We start from the raw sequence: 12,348 nt of genomic DNA on the forward strand, positions 1-12,348 counted from the left end.
AGTGAATTAGAACACTTGCTTTGAATTGCACGTTTTATACTATCTACAGAGTCGTTCACGATTCAAGTTCCCCTATTATACTAAACACTCTCTCATAACACTTTCTCGTGTCCTTAAAGAAAAAAAAACGTCGGTTAAAACCTGCTATAATTTGCTTTGAATTTAATAAAAGTAAATATGTAGATTGTAAATTGAAATCCTTCGCTGCACATGCAACTCCACTTCTTCTCTAATACCGATGTTTAGATGAAGCTATTTAGATGAATACCTGACTATAAAAATCGTCAAAAACAATCTTGAACATTTAATGAAAAAAAAAATCAGAATAGTCTGAATGCATATTTGATAGTAATCACTTGAAATTTATTGTCTCCACTAATGTTAAATAGATAAGAACAAACGCCGTTTAGTGTAGAAACTAGTATCCTATACTGCCATATTTAGCTATGACTACGAAAAGAAAGGTGTTTCGGCCTCTTCTTCTGTTACTTTCATCCCTAAAAATGAAAACTATCTTCAGTAAAAAAGCATTAAATAAGTCGAACTAACTGTGACCAATCAATACATAATACTGAGTTGAGCTCTTCCTTCACCGGCTTGTGCCAAAAGAGTATCGGAAACTTAAAACAAAGAAAGCTGACTAGAAGAACTAATAAAGATATCTTTTATTTGGTGACTTTGTCTGACTCGAAAATACTGCGTACCTACATTTTAAGATACTTGAAAATATAAGGAAGGGTAAAGAAAGCAGAATTCCATTCAGTAGCGTTAATATCTGAGAGAAAATGGAGAGCAATACTAAGCCTTTGGTACCTCTCTGTCGGAAATTTTAGTTCCCACCCTGCCGCTAGGGCATTCGGAGCGCTAGTGTAGATATACTTTCGGAAATTTTACTTCCGAGACCTGCTGCTAGGGATTCATAGAGCTACTCTCGCTATACTAAACAATTTTTTAGTTCCCAACCCTATCGTTAGGAATTCGTAGGACTAATATCGCTTTAATAGGCCCCTTCTGGAAGACATCCTTCCATCCCAACTGTGGACGACCTGTCTCCTGTTTAGCCCTAAACAGTTGGTCAAAAAGGAAAATTTTCGGTCATCCGTCATCCTTCATCCGCGAACGTGCCATAGCCATCTCAACCTTTCTCTCATTATAGTCTTAGAAAGCAGAATTGAGCCACGCTTTTAATAGTGTACTGCTTGAAATACGGTTAGTCAGCCGGGTACCAAGAGCAATCTGTAATCAGTTTTTCTTGAAAACATATAGCAAACTTTTTTTAGCTGTGAAAAAAACCTGAGCCTTGGCTATTCTATTTATTTTAACTATTTATATATTATTCTATTCTATTTATTCGAACATCTTCACTGCTCCCACCATCTTTGCTAGTAATACTAAGAAGCTGTAAACCTCATTTCCTACATTAAACGTAGCAGTGTTGTTCTCATACATAGCAACAGTCACTTTAATGTATTGTAGGATATACCTTAAAAGGATAAGATCTTCACTAAAGCTTTTCAATCAACAGAATTGAGCGCTTGGTCATAATCTCTAAAACTGAGGGTCAAAGGTGTTTGATAACTCAAGCACTTCTCAAATATTAACCTAAGAGTAAAAATTTGGTTGACACATCCTCTACCTTTTCTAAAAGCGCAATGCTCTTCTCTTGAAACTTTGTCTACAGCATCTCTCAGTTTAAAAAGTATCTTATTACTAGGTGATTTGCGACCTACAGATACCAAACTAATGCCTCAATAATTACCCCACTCACTCTTATCACCTTTCTTATACGGTGGTTTAATTCAGGTATTCCTAAAATGGTTAGGTACTTCCCCTTTTTAAAAAACCCTATTCAAAATCTTCAGTAACTTATTTACGTTGTGTTATTATTTTGTTAAGAAGCTTAACTTATTTTAAAAACCTTTTCATAGGACAATTTTAATGTTCAGCATTCAGATTTTTCCAGTTTTTGTTGTAAACTTCACTACTGTAAACGTATATACTGTGCATGCTGGTTATTTATGATTAATCCAAAGCTACCCACTTTTCTATACCCACTTTTTCTTAACAGTCTTTTGAGTTAATTAAAAAAAAAGACTAGCTTTAAACTGTCGTATATCAGTTTATAGGCATTCAAAAAGTTCATTTTAAAAGTTTGGATTCATATTTGATTTTCCTCAGATGGACATTGAAATAAACAAGATAGAGCATTATTAAAAAAGCTTAAGAAAATGGAGAACAAGGTTATTAAAACCACATCCTTATAATGAAGAAATTCTGCTCTAACCTGCTTTGTTTTGGTTTTGGAAAGCTTTTATCTTCAAGAAACGGTTCTAGCGACTTTTTATTTCTGCTTAACACATCAATACACATGTTTTGGTGTCTAACGAACATATATTTATTTACAAAACAAATTGGGTTTTTATCATATGCCATTACTTGAGCTTTTTCATTGTCCATTATTAAGATAGAAAGCAAATGATTTTATTTAGAGTTTTATTCACCTTGGTTAAGTAGCTTATATTATTAGTTTATTAGTAATGAGTTTGTTTCCGGTAGCAAGTTTTTCCTTCTAGTTTAAGGCTCAAACTTGCATCAAGATTTGAAACGAAGGGAATTAGAGAGTAAAGCATTACAAATTTGTAAAAAGTAAGTTGGTTGTAGCTGTTAAGCTGGTTGTAGTATCAATACAACTGATATATTTTAGTTTAGAATAAATCGATGGATGAAAGAGGGACAGGCATCATGAGACGAAGAATCATGACTTTTAAAAATCACATACAAAATTAGTCGCACACAAGGTGCAGCGTAATAAAAGTGTTTAACTATACCCAAAGACGTACACCAGTCTGGTGGAGAGCAGGCAACGCTTCGTTAATGACAACGATGCGTAGAATCAAATACAAATGAAGGGCGAAAAGTTACAAAAATAATTACTTACTATCTATTCTTTTGCTTTCAATTCGTTTGAGTATAAGAATATCTGTCAACCAGTAACACATACCAAATATTATTGCTGCATATGCGAGTATTTTAAAAGTTTCTCTTGTTCCAAATGTAGATATGAGAAGTCCACCAACAAATGCACCACTGCTTCTACCTTTAAAATATAAAAACTTTTAAAAGGCTTAATGCTTATTCCTGAAATACTACAGAAAATAAAGTCATTAATTTACATTATAAAATAAAAACAATAAAATAATGTAAAATAAAATAAGTAATATCAGATCATATAAATAATATATGTAATTTAAATTACATCAAGGGAGTGAAACATTAAGTTCTTCGTATCCCCTTTTTCCAGGCTAGTATTTCTCGGAATTCAGGCACAATATTTCCACGCATAGAAATTGAAATTCCCCAGGATCCAGTCCTGTTTATCTCCAATATTAGTTGTTTAAAGTCTATAAGATAGAGTTTGAATCCAGAGGAGAGGTTTACTACCCCTTTAACTTGTTTTTTCTGCCCCAATTTTTTCTGTGCCGTATGCAAAGCCAAGTAGTAGAAGAGTCTACACTAAGAGGCTAGGGAGAGGAGTATTATTAGTCAAGCTAAGAATTTAATTTTCTTTTCAGTCGGACAAGGGTCTTCCCTGTTGAGATTAAGGTTTACCTAGGGTTCAAGGAAAATTTATTCTTGTTGAGAAAAGTAATTAGTAAATACTTTGTTTTGAGTTGAACTGATAAATTTGTGTCTAATCAATCAAGACAATTCCAAGCTTTTAATTCACACTAGAGCAATTAAAGCAATTTAATTTCATTCTTGTATTCAATTTGAAGTGCTTGGCCTCATTAAATAAAAACTGTAAAAGTAGTACAATCAACAGATTTTATTTTTTTGATAAAATAGACTAAAAATTATCAAGCAGTTCGTGGTAAAGAATTGTAGTAAGGAGCGACCCGGCTCAATAGCAACCGAAACTCTAAAAAACGAAATTTTTATAGCAACAGATACAACAAAAGAATTACATTTTAATGCTGATTTTAAATATATAAGTTACATCAAGTTTAGTATTATTCATCAAAAGTTACGAGCCTGAGAAAATTTGCCTTATTTTAGAAAATAGGGGGAAACATCCTCTAAAAGCCATTGAATCTTAAAGAAAATCACACCATCAGATTCAGCGTATCAGAGAACCGTACTTTAGAAGTTTCAAACTCCTATCTACAAAAATGTGGAATGTGTGTTTATTTGTTTGTTTGTTGTTTTTTCCCCCGGTGTGATCGTATTGACTCAGTGGTCCTAGAATGTCGCGAGAGGGCTCATTCTAACGTAAATTAAAAGTTCTCGTGCATGTTAAGTGACAAAATGGAGGGCACCTAGGCCCCCTCCAACGCTTATTTGTCCCTCAAAGTCACCGGGTCAAAATCTTGAGATAACCATTCTGTTCAGCTTAGTCGGAAACCTGACAACTATGTCTTTGGGGATGACTTCATACCCTTGAGTCCCTGGGGAAGGGACTGCAAGGTACAAACTTTGACCATTGTTTACATACAGTTTACATACATAGTTTAATGGTTATTATTAAGTATACAGACGTTTTCGGGGGTATTTTTCGCGTTGGGTCCAGGTGCATCGGGGGGAGGGGGCTACGTGGGAGGATATTTCCATGGAGGAATTTATCATGAGGGAAGATAATTTCCATGAAGGGGGTGCGGGTTTTCTAGCATTATTAAAAAAAAAATGAGAATACAATTTTTTTTTCAACTCGAAGTGATGAGCAGCATTAAAACTTAAAACGAACAGAAAATATTACGTATATATAGGTATATATACACAGAATTTAAATTACTATAGGTATATAGGTATATATATAGGTATATAGGTATATATATATATAGGTATATATATATATATATATATATATATATAAATATAGGTATAGGTATAGGTATATATATATATATATATATATATATATATATATATATATATATATATATATATATATATATATATATATATATATATATATATATATATATATATATATATATATATATATATATATATATATATATATATAAATATAGGGATAGGTATAGGTATATATATATATATATATATATATATATATATATATATATATATGTATATATATATATAGGTAAATATACGTATATATTACGTATATATATATATATATATATATATATATATATATATATATATATATATATATATATATATATATATATATATATATATATATATATATATATATATATATATATATATATATATATATATATATATATATATATATATATATAGGGAGTCCGTCTTCTCCAAAATACCTTGCTCTTTACGCTAAAGTATTTTTATAATTTCAAAAATTTATTCTACAGCCTTTGTGATTCAGGGGTCATTCTTAAAGATATATATATATATATATATATATATATATATATATATATATATATATATATATATATATATATATATATATATATATATATATATATATATATATATATATATATATATATATATATATATATATATATATATATATATATAGGGAGTCCGTCTTCTCCACAATACCTTGCTCTTTACGCTAAAGTATTTTTATTAATTTCAAATATTTATTCTACAGCCTTTGTGATTCAGGGGTCATTCTTAAAGAATTGGGACGAAATTCAAGCTCTAGTATAAAGTGTGAGGTATTGACGATGGGGCGAGCCTCCTTATATACGTAATAAAAATACAAAAATATATAAGTTCATTACGTAAGTTAATTCGTAAGTTACGTATACTTATTACCAACAAAAACGTTCGTAAAAAAAATTCTTGTTGCATTTTTGAGTAACCAGAAATTGGAAGGCGACTAGGCCTTCTCCCCAGCCACTTTGCTTTATAAGAATCGTCCGATCAAAAATATGAGAAAGCTATATAGCCAAAAACAAACAAATTTGCAAATTTTGTTTTAGTTATTCATGTGTGGTGAGCCACAATCAAAACATGCATTAATTCAAAAACGTTCAGAAATTAAATTTAAAAACCAAATTTTTTTAACTGCAAGTAAGGGGTTACATTAAAACTTAAAACGAACAGCAATTGTTCCGTACATGAAAGAGGTTGTCCCCTTCTCAACGCCTCGCTCACTACGCTAAAGTTTTTTATTGTTTTAAAAAGTAGAGCTGTGAGAAAGACTCAAACTTTGGCATGAAGAGCGAGGCGTTGAGGAGAGACAACCTCATTCATATACGGAACAATTTCTGATCATTTTAAGTTTTAACGTCACTCCTTACTTGCAGTTAAAAAAAAACTTTTTTTTTAAATTTAATGATAGTACAGACCCGAACCTTATCTAAGGATACTATATTAGAAATATTCACTAGCCTTAAGCTTACACTAAGCTATTTTTTCTCTGTGACGACGCTTGGGCAGAGGAAACAGCCTCCTTTGAACTGCAAACACAGAGACCATATTAGACTAATCAAATCTGAACAGAACCGTTGGGGAAGGTTTCGAACAGTTTGTAGTAACGAACTGTAGTAAGGAGCGACCCGGCTCAATAGTAACCGAAACTCTAAAAAACAGAACTTTAATACCAATAGTTGCATCAAAAGAGTCGTATTTTTATGCTGATTTTCCCATCGAAAGTTACGAGCTTCAGAAAACTTGCCTTATTTTAGAAAATAGGATTTTTAATACCAATAGTTAGATCAAAAGAGTCGTATTCTTATGCTGATTTTCCCATGGAAAGTCACGAGCTTCAGAAAATTTGCCTTATTTTAGAAAATAGGAGGATATACCCCTCAAAAGTCATTGAACAAAATTCACACCATCAAATTCAGCATATCAGACAAAACTACTGTAGAAGTTTCAAACTCCAAAGTTTCACAAAAATGTGGAATTTTGAAATTTTTGCAAGAAGACAGATCACGGATGCGTGTTTATTTGTTTTTCGTTTTTTTGTTATTTTTTTCCCCCAGGGGTGATCGTATCAACCATTGGTCCTAGAATATCACGAGAGGGATCATTCTAACAAAAATTAAAGGTTCTAGTGCCCTTTTTAAGTTACCAAAAAAATTGGACGGCACTTAGGCCCCCTCCTATGCCCACTTTTCCCCTAAAGTCACCGGATCAAAATTTTGAGATTTTGTTCATTTTGTTCATCTTAGTCAAAAACTTAACTACTTTGTCTTTGGGGATGACTTAATCCCCCACAGTCCCCGAGGGAGGGCCTGCAAGTTACAAACTTTGACCATGGTTACATATAGTAAAGGTTATTATGAAGTGTACAAACGTTTTCAGGTGATTTTTTCGCGTTGGTGTAAGTGAGGGTGAGACGGCCACTTGGGAGTATCTTTCCATGGAGGAATTTATCATGAGGGAAGATAATTTTTTTGAAGGGGGCACGGGATTTTCTAGCATTATTAAAAAAAATAAGAAAATAAATAATTGTTTTTTTCAATTGGACATAATGAGGAGCATTAAAACTTAAAAGGAACATAAAATATTACGTATATACGGGGGTTCGTCTCCTCCACAATACCTTGCTTTTTGCGCTAAAGTATTTTTTGTAATTTCAACTAATTATTCTACGGCCTTTGCGATTCAGGGGGTCATTCTTAAGGATTTGGGAAAAATTCAAGCTTTAGTGTAAAAAGCGAGGCATTGACGAGCAGGGGAGCCCCCTCATATACGTAATAAAAATGCACAAATATAGAAGTTCGTTATGTAAGTTAATTCGTAAAGTACGTATGTTTATTACTAACAAAAACGTTCGTAAAAAAATCTAGTTGCATTTTTAAGTAACCATAAATTGGAGGGCAACTAGGCCTCCTCCCCCATCCCTTTTTTAATCAAAATCATCCGATCAAAAATATGAGAAAGCCATTTCGTAAAAAAATGATTAATATGCAAATTTTTATTGAATTATTCATGTGCAGTGAGCCGAAATCAAAACATGCTTTAAATCAAAAACGTTCAGAAGTTAAATATAAAAAAAACAGTTTTTTCAACTGCAAGTAAGCAGCGGCATTAAAACTTAAAACGAACAGAAACTATTCCGTATATGAAAGGGGTTGTCCCTTCCTAAACACCTCGCTTTTTACGCTAAAGTTTTTGTTTTTTTAAAAGTAGAGCTGTGACAAAGAGTCAAACTTTAGCGCAAAGAGATGGGTGTTAAGAAAGGGACAACCCCTTTCATATACGGAATTATTTCTATTCCTTTTAAGTCTTAATGTCGCTCCTTACTTCCAGCAAAAAAAAACTTGTTTTATCTTATTTAATCGGCAAGAAAACCCAGTCTTTTGATTCATCTATTGGTATCAAAATTCCCTTTTTTAGAGTTGCGGTTACTAATGAGCCAGGTTGCTCCTTACTTACAGTACTTTACCACGACTTGTTTGATTTTAGTTATTATTACCTATATGAAGGGGTTTGCCCCCTCGTCAATACCTCGCTCTTTACGATAAATTTCGAATTTGTTCATATTCATTAAGAATGACCTCTGAGCCACAAAAGGTACAGACGTTTCTCTAACCGTTTGATAATCTAACGTAAATTTTCTCAGAATGGTAAATTTTGATGGATAAGACTAAAATAAATAAAATTATATATTTGAAATCAGCATGAGAATTCAATTCTTTTGATGCATCTATTGGTATCAAAATTCGGTTTTTAAGAGTTTCGGTTACTATTGAGGCGGGTTCCTCCTTATTTACAGTTTGCTATCACGATTTGTTTGATGAAATAACATAAAATGGCAATTGAAATACCGTTTTAGTAAACCAAAATAAAAGAAGTCCTATTTCTTAGGACTGATTTAATTTTCAAGCCCTTACCTCGCAGTTAAAGAGACTTGGGGCCATAGTTCTACTTTTCAATCATGTCATCTAATGCTAATTGCGTTGCTGTTAAATCCATATTTTCATTAAATGATTTTCACGTGCACAACGTAACGTGTTAAAACCTGACTAATATTCAATTCGAGTCTAGCTTTTATCTCATTTGATATGTGAACAATGTTCAAGCTTCGACTATCAACTTACCTAGCTGGTAATGAGTAGAGCAAAAAACCGCTGTCAGGGTTGCCAGGAGCCCTTTTGGCGCCTTAATTGAGCAGAAATTGCAAGCTGCACTGTGTAAAATGTGGTAAGACAGGAATTTCAGGCACTCCAGCACCAAAATAGTCCATGGGTTTCTGCATAGAAGAAAAATGTTACAGAAATAATGATGGACGACTCTTAAGAATTTTTTGTTTCGAAGAATTTTAATACTTTTTACTGGCTTATTATGTCATAAGGGAACAAAGAAGAGCCAATCAGCTTTTGAAACGTGGGGTTGTTTAACAGTCTTATAATATATATTTAAGGAATAATGATAATTACAATAATGGAATGAGAAGAAATGAATAATGATTAAAGGCTAATAAAATGTATCGCAGAAACCAATCAAATTGAAGTGCATTTTTTCACAGCAGAACTGGAGTTTTTTCTGCTTTTCTGCTTTTTTTTATCTTTTGCTTTTCTTTTTATCAGCAATTTGATGATTATGATTGGGAGTATGACATTAAATTTATTAGAGAAAAACAATCTATTCAAAAAATTAGTCATCCTTTGGAAGCTCCCCGTTGTTTTCTCATATAAAAAATTTCGTTTTGAAAAATGAATGCCAAAAAAAATCCCTTTTATTCTATCAGTATGGGGAATGTATATGGACGATTGACGTCCGAAAAATAAATTGCAAGAAATATTTACTAGATATTGTTTTTTACTTTCGTGGTGCATTTTAATAATCAATACAGTTTGTATAAATGTTTCTACTTTTTTTGCTAAAGTTGGATTACTTTATAAAATTATTTTTATATTTTACTTTGAATTTTGTCTCCAGAGTGAGAACACCTTTTTGGATCTATTGAACTTTAAAGCTTGCTTTCAACTTGCATTAATCCAGTGCTTTGAACTTGAATCAAGTCAGTGACCGTTATTTCACAATATTTTTTTGCTATGGGTTAAAGTGAACTAGATTCAGGGTATTCATTTACAATTTGGATAATTTTTACATTTGTCGTGGAAAGACGTAAAATCATTTCACTGTTACGTGACCTAATGAGCAGAGTGTATACCTGCACTATTAACTAGTTTTGAATATTGAATATTGAATATTTTGTTTAAATAAACAATTAGGCCCTGTGCGTTAACCTGCGCTGTTCAGTGCAAGTTATAAAATTTTATAACATGCACTGTTCAGTGCACGTTATAAATGGTGAAAACTAGTTTATATTTGAACATTCAAATTCAAATGATGATTTTGTTTTGTTCCTTTGTAGGCTAACTTAAGTATTGGAAAATTATTTTTATTCCCGTTGAGCGATCATTCAAGTTTTCGTGCCTTTCCTCCTTGGGTGACTACATCGAACTTGTTTATCATGGGACGTAGGCGAGGTGGCATACTCAAGCAGTATTTTTAACTTAATATTTCTAACTAAACTAAAATATTAACTATAAGAAATATTAACTATATTTAAAATAAATATTAGACATTATATTATAATATATTATAAATATCATAACATATTATATATTATAATATATATTATATATAAAAACTGTTATCAAGAAATCTTTCCTCTTATCTAGTAAAAGGTTCTTAAAAATAGACATTTATAATAAAAAAGCTATATGGACAAATTGCTTTAATACTACAGTTAACTTGAGATGTTACAGCTTGGATATGATTTTTGAGTTATTAGAATTTGTTTTATACAATACTTATATAAGATTTGGGGGTGATTTGTACAAGCAAATTGTGGGAATTCCCATGGGGGGGAATGCCAGCCCATTTATAGCTGACTTGTTTTTAAGTCAACTAGAATATTAATATATGATGGATAAGAATAATCCAATTAATTTAAAACATGCTTTGTCAAATAATAAAAGATATTTAGATGATATTTTGGTCTTAAATTGTAAGGATTTCATTGATATTTCTAAAAACATATATCCATCAGAGCTTATTCTTGAGCCTAGTCATGGCGCTGGTCATGAAGATCATTTCTTAGATTTAAATATTAATATTTGTGATAATAATAAATTAAGTTTTGAGATGTATAATAAAACGGATGATTTTGATTTTGAAGTGATTAGTTTCCCATTCCCTGAAAGTAATATACACTCAAATATCACATATTCAGCGTTTTTCTCACAGTTACTTCGTTATGCAAGGAATTGTAGTAATTATATTGATTTTAAAAATAGATGTAAAATCTTAAGCCAAAAATTGATATCAAGAGGTTTTTCTGCAAATAAATTAACTTGGCAATTTAAAAAATTTAGTTTTCATTATAACGAACTTTTAAATAAATATCAAAAGAATTATCTAGAAATACTTAAAGAAATTTTCAACTAATTTCGGAGGTTCGAGAAATGTTTTCGCAGCGCCATTTATTTTGAATTGTGTTTCTAATTGAGCGGATTTTCTTAAAAATTAGCCACATGGTAAAGATGAATTCTATAATTGTTTAGTTCATTCAGGTTTTTTGCAATGTGTTAATATTTGTGATTTGGTAAAATTTATAATATTTAGTTTACCTATTGTTGCCAAAGGGAGGGATATATTGACAGGATAAGCTTGTTTTGGTTTTACTTGGTTGTTTTACATTTGCTGTTTTTTTTTTCTTTCATAGGCATGTATTTTGGGGGTGATACCTGACGCGGGGATGCCATGGATATTCTGTGGTAGCCACAACACTGTGCTGGGTAGAGAATTTAGAGTGGCGAAACCCTATATAGGCCAGTGTATTCTCCTGATGAGCCCTTATGTTGGGTGTTGCCTCTGAATTATTTGTCTATATTATTTTTTCTATTGTTTGGTAAATGACGACTTATACTTATTGACGACATGACTGCCTGTCCATGGATTATTCTTTATGGTTGATTGTGTGTGGCTATGCTGTTTGACCTATGTGATTGTATGGAGGAGTAGGGTTGAGGCCTCATTCAAGTCCTGGTCTATATTAATCACTAATTTAGGAAAACAGTCTTCCTTTTCTCCTTCTGTCTCTCTTTTTTTTTTGTGTGTGTTTGTGCTGTTGCATTGGTGATTTCTCTTTTCATGATATGATATATAGTATGATTTATACGTTATATAATATATATTCTAGTGTAATATATTATATTTTAATATATATTATATTATAAAAATGTATTTTAAAAATTAAATTAATATTAAAATAAAGATTAACTGAACCAAAACAACTAAAATATTTCTAAATTAAGCAAAAAACTGCCGTGCGCTACTGCTATTCGTCTTCCAGTATAAAACTGGAATCCATGCAAAATGTAGATTTTTACCAACTAAAATTTTAAATCTATGCTTGAAGTGCCACGAAATTATATG

The 12,348-nt window shown here is 31.4% G+C and overlaps 1 protein-coding gene across 3 annotated transcripts in view; it reads right to left on the bottom strand.

Moving 5' to 3' along the window:
• Positions 1 to 289: 289 nt before the first annotated feature.
• Positions 290 to 12,348, bottom strand: part of LOC136040345 (uncharacterized) — an 85,962-nt gene continuing 73,903 nt past the window's right edge. For all 3 annotated transcript variants that reach the window (XM_065724587.1, XM_065724584.1, XM_065724588.1), the window contains exons 8-10: positions 9,000 to 9,151; positions 2,939 to 3,097; positions 290 to 497 (exon numbers count right to left, since the gene is read on the bottom strand). In XM_065724587.1, coding sequence (XP_065580659.1) covers positions 451 to 497; positions 2,939 to 3,097; positions 9,000 to 9,151 — 358 coding nt within the window. In that variant the 3' untranslated portion in view covers positions 290 to 450. The remainder of the gene's footprint in view (positions 498 to 2,938; positions 3,098 to 8,999; positions 9,152 to 12,348) is intronic.

This window comes from Artemia franciscana, chromosome 20 (assembly GCF_032884065.1).
Source record: "Artemia franciscana chromosome 20, ASM3288406v1, whole genome shotgun sequence".
Classification (NCBI taxonomy): domain Eukaryota; kingdom Metazoa; phylum Arthropoda; class Branchiopoda; order Anostraca; family Artemiidae; genus Artemia; species Artemia franciscana.